The sequence below is a fragment of the Delphinus delphis genome, chromosome 21 (assembly GCF_949987515.2).
Source record: "Delphinus delphis chromosome 21, mDelDel1.2, whole genome shotgun sequence".
In the NCBI taxonomy this organism is placed as follows: domain Eukaryota; kingdom Metazoa; phylum Chordata; class Mammalia; order Artiodactyla; family Delphinidae; genus Delphinus; species Delphinus delphis.
Window position 1 is genome coordinate 22,663,787 of NC_082703.1, and position 20,326 is coordinate 22,684,112.

Below are 20,326 nucleotides of genomic sequence, written 5' to 3' on the forward strand. Positions count from 1 at the left end.
CAGTTAATCCCTGTTGAAGGTACCCTTGGTACCTTCTAAACAAATTTTTTTCAAAAAACCTTTACTGTGAGAAATTTAATATGAACTTTTTGGGTATATCTCTCTGATATTCAAAGCAATCAAATATCCTTTATATTTCATTTGAATTTCTCATGTAAGTACAAAATGGGACAAAATTAGAACCTGATTTACCCCCTGGGTTCTCTCATCTCCTCACATGCCCTCAAGCATAGAGCAGAATTAATATGTTGAAATAGTTGAACCAAAACAGTGGTTTGGTTTACCCAAGGAAAACATAAAAAAGATAGGCTAGACTCAGAGCCACTATAATACATTCACATCCTTAAAGTTAACCACTAAAAGTGTTAGGGATTCTCTTTCCAGTTTTCTTCTTGAAAGCCATCAAGTCACCGATGGAAGCTTATTGGGAAAGTTTATCTATGAGCCTTAAGGGCATCTGCTCTGTGTTCAAGCCCTGATGTAAAAGTCCCTTCAAACCACTGCACTGATATCAACTTGCTTTGTTGGACGGGAGCATAATTTTGAATCACATCAAGTAAATTCTGGGAAATTCCTAGTTGACACCTGCACTGTCTTTGAAGGTCTTATGTTTGTTGGGCAACCCATTTTTTTCAGCATGTGAAGCTTATAGGTAAACTATGACTAAGAAATGTTTTTCACTAAATACAGTCACAGTTCATTTCAGCTCAGAATTCCCCCCCGCCCTGCTTCACCTCCCACGTGCCCACTTCCTCCACTGGGTTGGTTTCGTGTAGTTTGGGTAGTACCAGCTCTGGAATCCGCTCGCTAGCTGCCTCTTCCCCAGTCTGAACTCCAGTTTCTCTTTCTCTAAAATGGGGGCAATAATATCTTCCTTCCAGTAGTAGTGACATGAGAATTTTTAAAAAGATAACGATGGAAAAGTTGTCTTGACAGATTAAAGCTCTAGAGAACCATGGCAGGTTATTCTACGTATCCATCAGTTTGCTGTTGTTGGAAATGCCAGTAGAACTAGGGAAACTACTTTCTTGACTTATCTGTACTTAGAGCTCTCAACTTTGTGCCCCTTCTATTCTAAGTGAGGCTTACATACCATCCTTCTTGAGCCAAGAAGAAGGGGATAGGGGTCTGGGCTTCAAAGGGCAGGAAGACAAATCACAGGAAGAGGAGAAGAAAAAAATGTCTGGTAAACAAATGTTTGCCTTGCCTTGCAGATAAGTCTTTCTGATATAAAAGTTCTCTCTAGTAATAGCTCTTTTGCCCTTAGATAAAGGGCAACAAGCCCTTTATCTAAATTCCTTTATCTAAATTCCTTTAGGCAGTTAAGGGAGAGGCAAAAAGCTTTTCCAGAGACTGCTGGGTCTTCATTGCCTTCAGGCCAAAACATCCACATGTCCAAGTGGCTACTTTGGGGTGGCATATTCTGTTTCCCCTCACAACTTTCTCATTTAATGACAAAACGAAAACGAGTTAGTAATGAGTTTGAAGTCCCTTATTCAAGGATTTGGGGAGCACAGCGTCTCACAAGCAGTGGAACCCACTTCCGGAGGGATTTTGGGCAAGAAGGAGGTTTACAGAGAGAAGAGGCCACGTGGAAACAGCACGACTGGGTAGGAGGGTGGGGATTTCCTTACAAAACTAGCAGGTCCTGTTTTCTAGGGTAAAGTAAACTAGCTAAAGCTGAGTTGGAGGATTGTGAGTGGTGTATGTCAGGCTTCCTTGGCAGGAGTTTCTGGTAAAATCAGGCTGATTTAGGCTTAGATCTGTGACATGGGTGGGGTCACTGGATACGCGAACTGTCTTTATCACTCTGTTAATATGTCAAGTTACTTGAACCTCAGTTCTGCTTGGTAGTGGAGAACTCATCGGTTTAGGGCAAACCCAATCCACTCAGAGTTAAACCATCCAACTTGGGGCTCACTCCCTGCCTGGGAGTTTGTGAAGCATCATGACACGCAGGGAGGAGGAGGTTGGAGGTATCTGGTTTTCCAGTGTCACAGGTGCCCCGTGGGTCCTGCTGAGATTAACGTCATTCTGTTTGACTGTCCTCTCCCCCTCCCCACCTCTCTGGCATCCATCAGGACACCTGCATTCCCGTGGGGTTTCTGCTCTCACGATGTACTCTGCGGCCACTCTGCGTCCTCTCATCCCCAGTCACGAGGCCCTTGTTGGGGAGGAAAAATAATTTTCCCTCTACCCTTCTGAGTTCTTGGCTGAGGTCCCTGTAATAAAAGACAGATTCACAAGACAATAAACGAACAGAAGTTTATGAACCTGTGTGTACATGGGAGACACCCAGCAAAACCGAGTAACTCCCCAACATGACCTAAACCACTGGCTTGAATAACCTCTTCACTAAAGACAAAAGAAAGAAAAGAGAGGGGAGCTCAGTTATGGGGACGGTTGCCAGGAAGAGCAAGGTAAACAAGGGTAAGGTTTGTCACACAGATTTCAGTCTGTACCTCCTCCGTTGATAGGTCCCTTGTGATTAAGGGTTTTCCTTCCCTTCCTGGTATGGAGAGGGAGAGAACCCTACAAGTGGAAATTTCCTTTGTAAATGCACATTTCTCTTGCAAAAGAGTAACTTCTCCTTTGTTTTCAGAGCTTCTCCTGTGTCTGTAGTTTCTCAAACGAATCCTATGCCAAAGAGGTATTTTCAGGGCAGCATAATCTTCTGCTGCCCTTCACCCATCAAAGTCAGCTGCATCTCAGAGCACAGAGGAAGGTTATTGAGCTGTTTCCTGAGCCCTGGTGGGACAAGCAGGGTGTCTGGGAGGCTGCCCCCAGCCCACCTACTTAAGCCCTTTCTACCGCTTATGCCTTATTCTACACCTACCATGATGGGGCGGGCGCGGCGGGAGCTTCTCCTTCAGGGATCCAAGCAGGAAATGGGGTGCCAGTCTGTTCTAAGTTGCAGAACCCCAAATTTAAGGGGCTGCACAGCAGGGCTCCTTCTGTGAGGCCCTCAGCATGGACTCACCCCGGCTCTCTCCTCACCAGGTCTCCTCCCTTCCCCAGCTCGGAGGAGTTTCACCTGGTGGCGGGGAGGACGGAGAGGGAAGAGGCAGATCAGCCTTCTCTGTCTGTCACACCTGGCCTTCAGCTGGTAAACATCAAAACACAAGAACTTAATGCGACAAGTCTCCTTGGGGCCATGAAGGCCTTGCGTCTCACAGCCAAATCGACAGTGCGGGAACAGGAAGTTGTGACAGGGTGAAAGGAAGTGAGGATGCAGATTTTGCCACATGTGCTTATGACAGTAGCTACCCTTATGCAATTTCTCTATGCCAAGCTCTTCACAAACAGTATCTCCCTTAATTCTCACAATAATCTTAGGAAGTAGCATTATCATCTCAATTTGCTAACTGAAGTTGAAATTTTGTAATTGAAAGCTCAGAGGTTAAACAACTGGCCTAAGGTCACACAGCCTGTGGTTGGTAGTGCCTGAACATGAATCCAGGCATTTCTGCTTCCCAAGTCGTTGCTCTTTCTACAATCCCCCGATTACTCACTTCTTTAAAGGACACCGAATGAAAACACAAGCCAAAGCATGCACCTGGAATCTAGAAGGGAGCGTGTGTCTGTAAAACAGATTGGGAAAACACCTTACACCTGATCCTCAGAGCTTTGTCCTTGTGAGATACTGCATCAGCATGTGTATGGAGAGTTGGTCAAAGTGATAGATGATCAGAAAGGATCTTTTCTTGGTGGGGGTGGGGGGGAGTAGCTGGAGGAGAGAGCAGAAGAATGCAAGATCTCAGATCGTTATGAACAATGTGAACAAATGGCAGAGACTCACTTTTCCAGAACCTGCCCTCAAGATGACCCACAACTATACTTTAGTGCATCACTTAAAGAAGCCACCTTAAAGGAGGGTAAACAAGCCTCAGGATAGAGCTGGCACACTACAGAGTTGGAGTCAAATTTGGTTGAAAATGGGCAGACCCCTATCCTGTGATGTATACACTGGTTTTCTTAACTAAAAAATTTCAAAGTCTCTTGGCAATGCATTTAACACACCATAATTTTCTTTTTTGCTTTCCTTTTCGATTTTCTATCCAACTCCATTCTTCTTTCACCCATCTGTCACCTTAGGATCCAGAAAGCAAAGCAGCAGCAGCTCCTATAGCTGGCGGAATGAAGTCGGGAGCACCTGTCCATGGTGTTGTGTGTGGGTAGCAGCAAACATACATGAGCAAGAAGACCAACAAGGAGAGTCTGGGCTCCAGGCATCGCTCCAAGCAAGGAGTGACTGCGTGAGCATGCCACAGAGTTGGGCAACTGGGAAGCCGAATGATGATGTGGCTTTTAGGAACTCAAAAACAAAGTGGAGGTCAGAAACAGGAAGGAGCCATTGTGAAATTGAAAGTTCCCTGGCTTTGGGATCAGCAAGGTCCAGTCACAAAGCCTGATGTCTCTGCTCGTTTACTACATGACCTTGGGCATTTTCGTTCACCCCCGTGAACCTCAGTTTTCTTATTCATAAAATAATTATAACCATAACATCATCCTTGCAGTGTGGTTGGGAAGGTTAGAGAGGATGCATATATAGCACATGGCTTAGGACTTCACAAGCAATCAGTTCTCTCCTACATCAAGGCTCATGTATTTCCTAAGGGATCATCCATGGCTTCCCTCAGATTCCTAGAGCTCATAATAGGTTGGATTCACTGCACGTATGTACGTGCAAGGCGGCTGTGCTAGTGCTGTGAATTCAAGGTGCAAGCAGCTTCTGCAGAAAGCTGCAAGAATGTGAATACGGATTGGTCCCTGCTGCTTTCATCTTCTACCGATGCAAAACCATTTACCACACACTCAGCATCTTAAAACAACACGTTTATTCTCGCACAGGTTTTGTGGTCTGGAGTCCAGGCACAGTGGAGCTAGGTCCTCAGGTCAGGGGCCAACCAAGCTGAAATCAAGGTGCCCGTGGGCTGTGTTCTCATCTGGAGGTTTGACTCAGGAAGAAACCATTTCCAGACTCATTAAAGTTATTGGTAGAACTCAGTTCCTTATGGCTGTTTTCTGGCTGACTGTCAGCCGGACATCACCCACAGCAACTACGAGCCACCCTCGGGTCCTCGCCTCGAGGGCCCCTTTACAGGCGGTTCATGACATGCTGTTTGATTTTAGGCCAGCAGGAGGATTTCTCACTTCAAATATCTCCTCCCTCCAGAGAAGGCCCAGGCCCCCTTTTGAGGTGTTCACTTGCTCAGGTCAGGCTCAGCCAGGATCATCTCCCTTTTGATTATTCACAGGCAACCAGTTGGAGACAGTTACATCTGCAAAATCCCTTCACTTCTGCCACGTAACCTAACCTATGACAGGAGTGAAATCCTACCATATTCCCAGGTCTTGCCTGCACTCAAGGGGTGAGAATCATACAGGGCATGGACACCAGCAGGCAGGAATTGGGGGGGCATCTGAGAATTCCACCCACTGTGCCTGCCTGGTCATGCCCAGCTCCAAGTGAGGGCTGAGGGCTGAGCACGGAGGTGAGTAACACTTGGTAGACACTTTATGAATCAGCTTTGATTCAGCTGGAAGTTCACCAGGTGATTTTTCTTCTTGCTAGATTAACGTATTCTACAGAATTACAGCAAAAAAAGTCCGGATACCACACCCTGAAAGAAAATTGTCCTTTTAGGAAATGTTTTGCCCTGGAGGAAGCATCTCTTACCATCTCAGACACCTTCCATCCTGTTCTGCAGACTTCTTGAGGCTGTAATGTACATTCACAAGAATTCAGGTCACGTGGCCTGAGATCTACTTTTTAAAATACTCTCAATCTAAATATGGGGAAACTAAGGCCCATACAGGACTAAATTCACCTGGCCCCCTTCTCTGGGCCTCTTGCAGTGATGTCATGACCAAAATGTCCCTGCTGTTTAAGGAGGGACGTATCATTGAGTAGGATTCCTAGTAGGTGGTCTAATGAGAAGGTGACCACCAGAAAATGGAAAAAATACTAGCCAGTGTGGGGTGGGTTGAGGGATTTTCCAAATAAAATTTAATGTCCTGATGACTACCACTATAAAGAGAAAGAGATGGTAAAAGTTCTTTTCAAATTAATTGAAACTGAATTATTGGAATTAATTGAGGAATATTTCTTTTGCATAAAGTCTTTTTTCCCTCATTTTCAATGAAAGAAATTTTGTATTAATATTAATAGGCTCCAGGTCTATTGCGATTAAAACAGCTACAAAGTTATCTTGTTCATTACCTCCTATCCAGATCACTGAAACCTGATTGGTTTACCAGTCTCTAGTACCCCTCCAAAAGATTTTTACATCTCTTTCAGGCTGAGCTTCTTAACAACACCTGGCAGTATTAGTTTTCCCCTAAAGAAGGATTCCCCGGGTGGGATAGGGAGGGTAGGAAGGAGACGCAAGAGGGAGGAGATAATGGGGACATATGTATACGTATAGCTGATTCACTTTGTTATAAAGCAGAAACTAACACACCACTGTAAAGCAATTCTACTCCAATAAAGATGTTTAAAAAAAAAAAAGAAAGCATTCCCCTGTGCTGAAAAAAATGTGGGGTTAGAGCTGAGGAAGACCTGTCGGGGTCAAAAGTCAAATGGGAAGAGTGGTTCTGGGTCTGTACAAGAGAAGATCCCAGAGTCTGTCCTAACCCAGCACTCCAGTGCAGGGAATTTAAAGAGCTAAGATGGGGGGCCGTGGGGAGTGGGCACGGACTAGCTTTACCAAGAAGTGCCGTCGGCTGAGCGTTGCACCGAAACCATACTGGCCTGGAGGGATCCTCATCGGTGTTGGAGGCAGGGACCCCGGCCAGAGCAAGGATGTGATGTGAAGTAATGAGATTCTCATACCCCGCCGCTGGTAATGCAAACTTGGACAGCCACTTGTGAAATCAGCTTGGCACTTTCTTAGAAGTTAAATATCCACTTATTATATGAGCCGCTCATTCCACTTCTAGCTGTTTATTCAAGAGAAAGAGAGATGCATGTCCACCAAAAGACTGGTACGTGAATGTTCATAGCACCTTTATTCATAAGGGCCCAAAATGGAAACAACACAAATGTCCATCAAGAGGTGAATGGATACACAAACTGAGGTATAGTTGTACCATGGAATAGTCATCACCAGTAAAAAGTAACAAACTACCAATATACACAACATGGTTGAATCTTAGAGGCATCTTGCTGAGTGAAAGAAGCCAGACAAGAGTACATACTATAAGATTCCACTTAAATAAGGGATGAGAACAGGCAAAAAACCAAGCTCTCAGTGAGAAAAATCATATTACTACTTGCCTGGGGAAGAGATTAGGACTCCAGAAACTGCAAAGGGGCAGAAGGAAGATTTTAGGAGGTAACGAGAATATTCGATATCTTGATGGTGGTGATGCCTACATGGGTGTATATATTTGTCAAAACACATCAAAGTGCAGTCTTAAGTGCATTCAATTGTATATAAAATATTCATTATTAAATATTAAATATTAAACCAACCAAAAGTTGATTTTTTTTTTTTTTTGGCTGCGCCATGCGGCTCGTGGGATCTTAGTTCCCCGACCAGGGATCAAACCTGCTCCTTCAGCAGTGAAAGCGAGGAGTCCTAACCACTGGACCACCAGGGAATTCCCAAAAGTTGATTTTTAAAAAATGACCCAGGTGCAGGGTTTCTACTGGAGAAAACTCTGATGAAGCGCACTCTGTGCATCCCTAGAGACCTCTGAAATTTATGCTGTGTGTCTCAATTCCAATGGAATTCCTATTTAACTGATACAAAGATACTGGAGAGACCAAGATGGAGTCAATTCACTCTTCTTATTCCTTCTGCTAGAAAGCCTGGATGTTATAAAGCAAATATAGAAAACTCTGAAAGGGGAGAGGAGGAGGGAGACGGGGAAGTGACCTCAGAACCCAGGGAGTGATGTGGCAGTGAGTTCCCTGAGTTTTCTTATTGTCTCATGCATCCTGGATTGAATAACAGAGAAGCTGGCAACACAGAAAGGGCAGTGGGTGCAAACCAAAAAAAAAAAAAAAAAAAAAAGCTTCCAAAGAAAGGGGCAGCCTAGGAAGACAGAAAACTTTTAGACAATAACCAGCCCACTCAAGCCAACATGACAGGAAACGACCTCGCTCCACACTGAGCTGAACACCGAGGGCACCCAGGCAGCAGAACCTCTTCTTCCTCAAGTGAGTACGGTTTCCTCTTAAAAAAAAAAACGTGTTAACATTTTCAATGGCACTGGCTATGCTTTGAGGTAATGATGGTTATAAAACCATAAGGGTGTCTCACTTGCGCAGGAGGTGAGATGTCCAAATGGCCCTTCTATGACCACCTCTGTGACGATTAAATTGCTAGGTCGCTAACACAAGTCGTTGCTATTCCTTGTCCCCAGATTGGACCCTGGAATTAAAAAAATGACCAGTCTTCTCTGACAACACTAAATTCAGTGGGGGAAAATACTTAGGAATCTGTTAGGGTGACTTTGTTCCCAAATTATCTTTGGCACTCCCTCGATGGCCACTTGGTACTGCCAAAAAATTACTTCCATCTCCCACTAATTTAACTCACAGCTTGGCACACAGGAACAAAGAAGGGGTTCTGTGAATAATTAGATGTGAGTAACATGCTCTACAGTTTTGCCGGTGGAGCTCACCAGGACTGTCAGAACTGCCCTATTTTTCAAGCTTACAGTAAGAGAAAAACCTTAAAGACAAAGAAGGTAGCTCATCCTTCTCCTGGAAGGATATTTGTAATTATTCAGACGATCTATTCAAATAAAATGTTATCCTTATAGATATATGCTCCAGTAAATAAAACGTTATCCTTATAGATATATGCTCTAGTATCTTTTCAGGATGGGTAGAAGCAGTTCACATTCAAATACTTATTCAGCAAGTTTTAAAAGACTGTATTCCAACATTTGAAACACCTTGTCCATTAAGAGCGAGTGGGATTTTTATGGGATGGTGTAAACATTTTGTAAAGCCCTATATATCAACAATGCCTCCACTACCCAACAGGAATAGTAAAATATCAAAATTGCATTTTGAAAAATAAACTTGCTATGATCTGTGTTAAAACTGGCCCTGGGGCTTCCCTGGTGGCGCAGTGGTTGAGAGTCAGCCTGCCGATGCAGGGAACATGGGTTTGTGCCCCGGTCCGGGAAGATCCCACATGCCACGGAGTGGCTGGGCCCGTGACCCATGGCCGCTGAGCCTGCGCATCTGGAGCCTGGGCTCCGCAATGGGAGAGGCCACAGCAGTGAGAGGCCCGCGTACCACCAAAAAAAAAAACCAAAAAACCAAAAAACTGGCCCTGGACTTCCCTGGTGGCGCAGTGGTTAAGAATCTGCCTGCCAAGGCAGAGGACACGGGTTCGAGCCCTGGTCCGGGAAGATCCCACATGCCACGGAGCAACTAAGCCTGTGCGCCGCAACTACTGAGCCTGCACTCTAGAGCCCGTGAGCCACAACTACTGAGCCCGTGTGTCACAACTAATGAAGCCCATGCACCTAGAGCCCGGGCTCTGAAACAAGAGAAGCCACCGCAATGAGAAGCCCGCACACCACAACGAAGAGTAGCCCATGCACCGCAACGAAGAGTAGCCCCCACTCGTCACAACTAGAGAAAGCCCCTGTGCAACAATGAAGCCCCAACGCAACCAAAAGTAAATAAATTTTAAAAACCCCCAGAAACTGGCCCTGCCCGTCGCTCTTATAAACATGAAATCTATAGCTTAAAAAAGACAGGCACTCTCACCATATGAAATGTTAATTTGTAGGATTTGGGGTATTTCAGGCACTTCTGGAAGAACAGACGTGAGCTGAATGGTGCTGTGTTGGATTATAACAATACCTCTGAGGTGTGGTATTTCATTCACAAGTAAGAGAGCTCTACCAATTGTTCTGGATGATCGTGAGATAACACTGGTTTCACATTTGGGTTAATCAGTTTTCACATTGCCTAAAGGTCACTGGACAGGGTTTTATCAAGCCCCACGAACGAATATGGCTGTCAAATCCTAAGTTCTTATATCTTAAACCCCTACCTCCCATAATAAGCAGATGTCAGTCCCACTCATTTCATAACTCTTGGCATTAATGTCTCTTTTTCTCCCTAGACACAGGGGTTAGCAACCCACTCTCCATCAAGTTCAAAATCAGTAGTGGCATCATGGTGTTTTCCCAAGGGTGACCTGAGGCTACAAGGACAAAGGACAGGCCCGTTACTCTAACCTAGACCTGCCAAAGACTAAAATTCAACCTGTGTTCCAAGCTTCCTGAACTCTAAGTAAGTTCATTCTGATACAATTTAAAGACTCAAGAAAATCCCCAAGGAGACATTTTCTTCAACCTACCTGTTGTCAACAGGAAGACAGGTCTAGTGACCATCACATGTATCAGCAGCACACGATAGTGATTACACACCAGGATATTTGTTATTTGCTGCATTGCTCCATCTAAACTTTCTGGTCAATGAATCATGGCAGAGAGGTAAAGGGAATTCACTCTTAAAGATCAAGTCTCACCCTCTCTGGATACCATGTCTTGACCTCATTACTGTCACTGTGGTCTTATCTTCAGGAACTAAACATACAATAATAATTTGTTCCTTTAATTGTCACACTGATATACAAAATACTTAAATGCTTCTAAAGGCAGGGTCTGCGCTCATGCATCACAAGGCACTATGGGAAAATCCCCATACAAGAGGACCTTTTCACCTAAGATGCTGCGTGTGACAGTTGAACAGCAAAAGGCTGAAAGAACAAAGCCCTCCAAATGTTATGGGTAACACAACTAGTCTAACTTCACAGAGTTTGTACTTTCCCTTTTCAACTCAGTGGAAAAAAACAGAGATAATTAGCAACTGAAGATTGGTGTGCTAGGCCATTGATGAATCTGTATTGTTAGAAACTAGCATTTAATCCTACCTTAGGCTACTTTAAAAATCCACCCAAACACTTGTAGAGTAAGTATAGTGCCACTGTGTTCTAGATGACAGTTACAATTGGAAAGGAAATAATAGTTTACATGAAACATGAATACTTAGAACATGTTGCAGGAACTGAACCTTTAAAAGCACATATTCTGGGGACTTCCCTGGTGGCCCAGTGGCTAAGACTCTGCACTCCCAATGCAGCGGGTTTGATCCCTGGTCAGGGAACTAGATCCCACAAGCTGCAGCTTAGAGTTCACATGCTGCAGCTAAAGATCCCGCATGCCGCAACTAAAAGATCCCGCATGCTGCAACTAAGACCCGGCACAGCCAAATAAATAAATAAATAATTTTAAAAATAAAAGTACATATTCTGAATTTTCTCACCTGGATACTAACAAATAGTGAACACTATATATTTAAGAATAGAGTTGGAAAAGAAATCTGAAGAACCAAAGGTAAGAAATCTTACAAGGAATCAAATTTAAAATAAAACATTGCTAAAGAGGTAATGAAGAATTGTAGAATAAGAAAATGACAAGAAGCCCAATATTCCATTTGTTAAAAATCCTTTTCTGTTGGTTTACTTTTCTCTGTTTTTAAAATGACTTAAAGTACACAAAATGGATTCATCATAATCCTTGGTTCATGGCACATCTTGGTTCCTAGGTCATCCTTGACTGTTCCTGGGCCTCTATGTAAATATATTTGAGTGCATTTGAATAAACCAGTGATCACCTGTGAACCCACCACACAACCCAAGAACAAGAACTCTGGCCTAACATCTACTAACATCTGCTCTACCCCTGTTCTTCTCCTTGCTTCATACCCTCCAGCCCAGGGGTAACCACTGCCCTGAATTTATGCTTATGATTCCTGGGCTTTCACAAAAATGTTTTATCGCATATATATGATTGCTTAAGCAACATATTGCTTGGTTGTTTTTCTTTTTTAAATGTATAACTTATATCCATTCTCCCATTAATTTACCCATTCTCTTATGAATGAACATTTGGTTTATTTCCAGATTTTTGTTATTATGAATGGCACTATGTGAGGGGTTTTTTTTGTTGGTTTTTTTTTGTCTTCCAGTACACATGGGCAAGTTTCCCTACAGCTTATACTTAGAGGAATTTTTCTGTCATAAAGTATGAGAATGCTCAACTTCATGAGATAATCCAAATTGTTTTCCAAAGTGGTGGTTCTAATTTAAACTCTGACCAAATAATAAATAGCTTTCTCTTCATATTTGATCCACAATCTCTCCATATTTGGTATTGTCAAACTTCTTAATATTTGCCAATAGAATAGACGCAAAACGTCTCATTGTTCATTTTCCTAATTACTGAGATTGAGCAATTTTTTATGTGTTTATTGGCTGGATGTTTCCTCTCTGTGAAACTCCTATTAATGTCTTTTGCCAATTTTCTATTGTTGTTTTTCATTAATTTGTAAGAGCTCCTTAAACTGTGCTGACATGTTAATGCTTTGTAGGTTTTATGTGCTGCAAATATCTTTTTCCATTTTATAGTTTCTCTTTTCACCGTTTGATGAAAGAATTTCTTAATTTTGCTATAGTCCAAAATTTTAATCTCCTTTAATAGTTAAATGCATTTTTGCATCTCACTTGCTTCTACTTTCTACTAAACATTTTAACATTTTGCTTCTGACATTTAAGAATGATCCTCTGTGGATGGACCTAGAGACTGTCACACAGAGTGAAGTAAGTCAGAAAGAGAAAAACGAATACCGTATGCTAACACATATATATGGAATCTAAAAAAAAACAAAAAAAAGGTTCTGAAGAAGCTAGGGGCAGGACAGGAATAAAGACACAGACGTAGAGAATGGACTTGAGGACACGGGGAGGGGGAAGGGCAAGCTGGGATGAAGTGAGAGAGTGGCATGGACATATATACACTATCAAATGTAAAATAGATAGCTAGTGGGAAGCAGCCGCATAGCACAGGGAGTCAGCTCAGTGCTTTGTGTCCACCTAAAGGGGTAGGATTGGGAGGGAGACACAAGAGGGAGGAGATATGGGAATATATGTATACATATGGCTGATTCACTTTGTTATACAGCAGCAACTAACACAACATTGTAAGCAGTTATACTCCAATGAAGATGTTTAAAAAAAAAAAGAATGATCCTCTGGAATTAATTTTTGTATATGGAGGGAGTTAGGACTATAATTTCATTTTTTCCCTATACCAGTAACAATTTTTTTCTAGTTGTGCTTATTGAAAAATCCCTCCTTTCCTCGCTGATCTGCCATGCCATCTACATCTTATATCAAAGATTAAATATGTGAGGACTGTTTGGGAGTTCTGTATTCTCCTTCATGGGCCAGTTTCATTGGTCAGTTTGTTTATCTTTGTAGAAATACCACACTGTCTTAATTGCTGTAGCTTCATAAAAGTTCGGATGTTGGGCAGGGTAAATTTCTTCTCTTTCCTCTTTAATAATGTCTTGGATGTTCTTGGCTCTTGTCTTAATGATAGACTTAGATTATTGCTATGATCTGTGAAATGTAACCTACAACCTTACAATTCTGCAATTCAAATGAGTTGTTTTACTTAATAATCAGTTGCTCTGTTTAATTATATTTAAATTGGCATAAATATTAGTGAGGTTTCTTGTTAATTCAGAAGAAGCTTCACCTTCATTGACCAACATGACTTATGCATTAGGGTGTGATAAATCGCCCAGCTCCTTTTTTTTAAATCATAGCACGCACAGAAAATAACATTTCTATAGCAGATAGGGGTTAAGGGACAACAATGCTTGTGGCCTAAGATAAATGCCCAGGGCCCCAGGCCAAACTGAGGCCTCCCTGATGGCTGAGAGCATCAGTAATCTCCACACACATATAACACACGGTCCCCCAGAACACAGATCAAGATGCTCTGCGTTATTCAAATGAGTACTTGACACTATCTCATTTTAATTAAATAAATAAGCATTTACATATATTTAAAATAGGTTGGATCTGTGTCCCTTTACAAAAGCAAATTGCTTAAATTAAACCACAGGCAAAGGCAGAGTTAACCTAAGTTGAGCACATCTGCCTTCTGTGAGATACTATTCCAAAATCTAATTTGAATCTAACAGAGTGCCAATAAAAAGTTTAAACACTGAACAAATTAATTTATATATTATTTTACTTTAATTTAGTTGCTTATTTCTATGACTTTACTTTTCTAAAAAGTGCTCATCTAATAAAAAATCAACGATCATAGCAAGGATGAAGAAGATGGTAAAGAGCCATTCCCAACCCCACAGCCTACAAACCACCATCGTTAATAGAGGAAAATACATGCCGTTCACCCTCTGGGCTCATAGACGGATAAACAGGAAGACTGAAAGATAGATGATGGAAGGGTGGATAGACTAAAGTAATTCTGAATAAATGGTAACACTATAATGCTAATTTTGATTAAAAGTTTTACACTTAATTGAATTTTAAAGCTCTATTGTTTGGTACATACACATTTAGTGTCTCTATGTCTTCTTGGTGGATTTTTAAAAATCATTATATAATAACCCTCTTTAAATTTTTTTTTTAATAAATTTATTTTATTTATTTATTTTTGGCTGCGTTGGGTCCTCATTGCTGTGCGCGGGCTTTTCTCTCGTTGCGGCAAGTGGGGGCTAGTCTTCGTTGCGGTGCACAGGCTTCTCATTGTGGTGGCTTCTCTTGTTGCGGAGCACGGGCTCTAGGCACGCGGGCTTCAGTAGTTGTGGCTCGTGGGCTCAGTAGTTGTGGCCTGCGGGCTCTAGAGCACAGGCTCAGTGGTTGTGGTGCACAGGCTTAGTTGCTCCGTGGCATGTGGGATCTTCCCAGACCAGGGCTCGAACCCGTGTCCCCTGCAGGTGGGTTCTTAACCACTGCACCACCAGGGAAGTCCATTTAATTTTTTTCTGTTATCAATATACCACTACTCTTGCTTTCACTATTTTTCATGTTAGCTTGACAAATCTGTTTTTATCCTTTTACTTTCAAATTACCTATGTCATTGTGTTTGAAGTGAGTTTCTTGTAGACAGCACATAGTTGGATTACACTTTCTTTTCTTTTTAAAAATCTATTCTGGGGCTTCCCTGGTGGTGCAGTGGTTGGGAATCTGCCTGCCAATGCGGGGGACACGGATTCGTGCCCTGGTCTGGGAGGATCCCACATGCCGTGGAGCAACTGGGCCTGTGAGCCACAACTACTGAGCCTGCGCGTCCGGAGCCTGTGCTCCGCAACGGGAGAGGCCGCGACAGTGAGAGGCCCGCGCACCGTGATGAGGAACGGCCCCCGCTCACCGCAACTGGAGAAAGCCCTCGCGCATCGACGAAGACCCAGCGCAGCCAAAACTAAATAAATAAATTAGTTAATTTTAAAAAAATCTATTCTACTAATCTCTGCCCTTTAATTAGTATGTGTAGACCGTTTCCCTTTAAAGCAATTATTGAAATGTTGGAGCTGAAGTCTGCTACTTTATTATTTGTTTTCTGTTTGTTTCCTATTTCTCTTTTCTTGTTTTTTTGTGGGGTGCCTGGCCTCTTTTTTCAGGATTCCATCTTGTTTGATTTGCACTTTTTTTGAGCATATTGCTTTGTATACCTTTCTTTGTGGTTGCTCTAGGTATTACAAGATACATACATGACATCACAATCTATTGATTTTGATGTTTAACTGCAAGTGAAGTATTGAAAACTTACTTCCATTTAGGTCCTTTTAACCCCCTACTTTTAGAACATAATTCTTTTAAGTGTTTCTTTTACATATATTGAGCACCAAATAGACGCTGTTTTAATTTTTGCTTCAACCATCAAATATGATTTCAGAAACTCATGAGAAGGATAGCTTACTATATTTACCCATATTTTTACCCATTCCCTTGCTGTTTTTTTTCTTTCTTTTTTTTTTTAAATAAATTTTAATTAATTAATTTATTTATGGCTGTGTTGGGTCTTTGTTGCTGTGCACGGGCTTTCTTTAGTTGCGGTGAGCGGGGGCTACTCTTCATTGCAGTGTGCCGGCTTCTCACTGCGGTGGCTTCTCTTGTTGCGGAGCACAGGCTCTAGGAGTGTGGGCTTCAGTAGCTGTGGCACACAGGCTCAGTAGTTGTGGCGCACGGGCTTAGTTGCTCCGTGGCATGTGGGATCTTCCCGGGCCAGGGCTTGAACCCGCGTCCCCTGCATTGGCAGGCGGATTCTTAACCACTGCACCACCAGGGAAGCCCCTTTTCTTTCTTTCTGAAATCCCAGGCCTTCTTCTGTTATCATTTTCTATCTGGAGAACTGCCTTTCACCATTCTTTAAGGGTACGTCTGCTGGTGACACATTGTCTTAGTTTTCTTTCATCTGAGGATGTCTATTTCTTTTTCCTTCCTGAGGATGGTTTCTCTGGACACAGAATTCACATCACCTATTCCTTTCTTTTATTACTTGAAAAATGTTGTGCCACTTCCTGCCAACCTCCATGGTTCATGGTTTCAGATGAGTAATCTGCTGTTATTTGAATTGCCGTTCCCCTATAGGAAATGTGTCATTTTTCTCTGATTGCATTTAGATTTTTTTCTTTGTCTTTGGTTTTCAGATGTTTGATTACAATGTGTCTTGGCATGGATTTCTTTGATTTGGATTTCATTCAGTTCTGTGAATCAACAGGTTTACATCTTTCAGTCATTATTTCTTCAAATGTTTTTTTCAGTTCCCCATTCTTTCTCTCTCCTTCTGGGACTCCAATGACACAAGTAGTATAACTTTTGCTATTGTTCCACAGGTCCCTGAGGCTCTGTTCATTTTTTTTTTCCCCAAAAATATTTTCTCTCTGTTTTTCAGGTTGAGTAATTTCTAGTCACTGTTCTTAAGTTTTTAATTTTCTGTCATTTACACTCTCCTGTGGAGTCTATCCAGCAAGATTTAAAAAAAATTTTTTGAGTTGTCATATTTTGTTTGAATTTAACAGAAAAAAATAACTGAAGCAAAAGTGAAGTCAATGCTGACCTTTAGAACAATTTTTTTTCACTCCATGACTAGAAAAAGCTATTCCCTCAGTTCCCTTCTTCTCAATACAGAAAATAGTAGCAGGGCCTCTTAGAAATTATGGCAGGTCTTCGATTTTAGAGACACTCTTGTTCTTTACTGTATCAAACATGTTAAAAGGATCACATATTTCACATTACATATAATTTTCCTATAAAAATATCTGAAGGGATTTTAATAATACAGCAATGAAATTTTTATTAATTTTCATTTCTTTTTTTTTTTTTTTTTTCATTTTGAGACAACAGTGAACATTCTTGGAAGTCCTTATGGTTTTGTGGTCCTAGACTCTGCACCTGTGCTGTCCAATGGCTCTGGACTCATTTTGTTGATGAGAGTAGGTTTGATACCTGGCAGAGCCTTGTCAAAAATTTTTTTCTCTATCATTAACCAACATCTCCTTCTGAAGTTTATAGCCTGGCATTATACCCTTTTCCATGTTGGTTACTCCAAGGCAATTATGCTGTTTCTTTTGGGGTGATTTATATCATTAGGTATTGAGGGAGGTAGATTCTGTGATCCAACTTCATTCAACCTTCTTTAAAAGTGAAAACTATCATTTTTAGTCCTTTCTCAGAGACACCGACATGAAGACATTGTTAGCTTTTGATATTTTAGAATGTGTCTGTCATTCCTTGGTTATCACTTGTTTAGGTAACATTTCCCCCTAAATTACTAATTAAATCCCAATTAAATTAATCCTAAATTTTGGCCTGATTCTTTCTTTTTAAATGGTTCAAAATTGCTTCCATCTTTTTAACCAAATTTGCCCAAATCTAAAGCATTATTCCTTTTGTTTACCTACTGAGGATGAATATATTTCAATTTACTTTTTTTTTTTTACTTAAAAAAATTATTTATTTATGTCTGCATTGGGTCTTTGTTGCTGCACGTGGGCTTTCTCTAGTTGCGGCGAGTGGGGCTACTCTTCGTTGAGGTGCGCGGGCTTCTCATTGCGGTCGCTTCTCCTGTTGCAGAGCTTGGGCTCTAGGCACGTGGGCTCTATACGCAGGCTCAGTAGTTGTGGCACACAGGCTTATTTGTTCCTGGGCATGTGGGATCCTCCCAGACCAGGGCTCGAACCCATGTCCCCTGAATTGGCTGGCGGTTTCTTAACAGCTGCGCCACCAGGGAAGTCCCTCAATTTGCTTTTTACTGAAATTTGTTAACACAGTTGGATCAATGCATATTGCCTCTTTTCCATCTTCCATTTTGATGACAAAGACACCCAGAGCTCTGGACACTATTTTCTTTTCCCAATACTGCTTGCTAAGTTTTTTCTGTTTGCTTCATTACCACACTTCCAACTATTTTCCATTTAATTTGTAATTTGGCCTGTTTTAAAAGTTTTCCCTTTCCATTGTTTTGTTCTGGCAATCCTATATCTAGCAAGTTAGTTTTTCTTCTCTGATATCTCTCGTGTTTGATGCTGTTAATAATATTATTGTAAAAAGACAATTTGTTGCTACTACACTGATATTGGAAAAATAATAAAGTGGTAAAGTGAATAGGTGTTTTTTAAAATGTGACTAGTAGGCAAGTGGGTTTTTTGTTTTTTTTTTTTTGGTGGTGGTTTTTTGTTTTGTTTTGTCTTCAAAGACTACATTTAAAAGTTTATGGAAGATGGGGAAAATTATCTGTTGAATGTTGCATCTTGTGACCTCAGGCTTACTTCAGGCTTTGACAAGGACATCAGCCTTCTTGGGTGTTTGCATCTTAAAAGAGGAGCCTGGAGCGGCAGATATGGAAGGTTTGTTTCAGATATTAGGAGAGGGAAGAGAGTATCCCTGTACTCCTCCATTTTCATTTTGTTGAACTGCTATTGTTTAGATGGAAAATATGAAAAATATCATTATACTGCCTATTATCGTGCACATCACACTGTGTAATGATTTGTTGATTGTTCATTCCGGGGCAAGAACTGTGAGTTCTTTTAGTCAAAGGCTCTGTATTATTCACCTTTTTATCCCAAGAGCCTAGAACAGTGCCAGGCTCATGGCTCATTTCAATAAATGTTTGCTGAATAATACTTGGAATATTTAAAACATCTTTCCATGGTCTTGTGTTGAAGGTTAAAATGTGATTTTCCAGTGCTTGTACATAAAAGGTGTTTATTCATAATCATATGGATGCTATTCTAATTTCTGAAGAGGAGGACAAAACCTAGGTTATTGTGGCATTGTTTCTAATGATGGGTAATTGTCTATTCTCATGTCTGTAAATGTCTGTTTCCTGGAGGCCCTAATGCCTGTGTCCTGTCCTGGGTGTGCCTTTTTACCTCCACCACTAGGGGGCAGCACAGGTAATGAAATCAATTCCCTCCGGTTACACCTTGCAGTATCCCTCCACACCAGTCTGTACAAAATAGCCCCTTGCTTGTAGAAAACGTTATTGAATAGCAATGTGCAACCATTTCAGGTTTTAGGATTCTTTTTTCCAAATCTATAGAAAACTCCAATACATTACCTTAGACTATAATCCGATGACAGAATCTCATGTTTTAAGTGAGGGATTAGTCAAAGGTTGCTTCCGGCTCTAAGACGACTGGTTTCCCAGGTTGATCTTCTCTCTGCCACCCACCCCATTTTTGGTTTTGAAATGTGGATGAAAATAGGAGGTGATCAGGTTCACCTTCAGGTCAGGAGTGGCTGAAGGCCTCAGGGCAGAATCAGGCTGTGAGGAAGAAGAGCCCCATGACCCTAACTAGGCCTCCTATTGCATGGTGACCCTATTTTCTTTTGCTTTTTCTTTTTTTTAATTTGCTTTTCTCTTTTAATCCTCTGCCTGCTCCAACTCAAAAAATTGCCGGAAATTGAACAGAAGTAAGCTGTCAAAGAGTCAAGGCAAGCCAGCCCCAGGTAGCAGGCTCCCTCCCACGGGGGCCAAAGTCTGGGCAAAGGGGTGTCTACTCAGAGCCATTAATAAAAGCTGGTGCAGAATAAGGTGGTTCTAGAGGCTGGTAATAACCCGGCCCAGAGGGGCTTTCTGCAGTGGCGCACACCTAACAGGGCCAGGCTGTGCAAGAAGAGGTGTTGACTGGCCTTGTCAAAGAGCCCCTTCTCATGGGCACCCAGGCCCTGGATGCTACGTGCCCCATAGGAGGCCCCGGATTCACACAAGGTACCCAGGCGACAGCAAGTAGCCCCTCGCCTGGCCACAGCCGTGGATGGTCTGGGACCCTATTTTCTGAAGCTTAAATCTGGACAATGGTCTGACAAGAGGAATGTGTTTCCAAATCTCATGTCAAAAATTTGAAATGGGACTGTCCAGGAAAATCTGGAGTCCACAGTCTTCAGCATGATGGTCAGCTGTAAAAAGTGCTGTTTGCACTTTGTCATGTTCATTGGCATCTTTTTTTTTTTTTTTTTTT

The 20,326-nt window shown here is 41.9% G+C and overlaps 1 protein-coding gene across 1 annotated transcript in view; it reads left to right on the forward strand.

Annotated features, from left to right (window-relative positions):
* The window catches only part of CASP3 (caspase 3), a 31,343-nt gene extending 26,832 nt beyond the window's left edge, over positions 1 to 4,511 (forward strand). The window contains exon 7 of the mRNA XM_060001299.1: positions 4,096 to 4,511. Coding sequence (XP_059857282.1) covers positions 4,096 to 4,412 — 317 coding nt within the window. The 3' untranslated portion in view covers positions 4,413 to 4,511. The remainder of the gene's footprint in view (positions 1 to 4,095) is intronic.
* Positions 4,512 to 20,326: the final 15,815 nt, after the last annotated feature.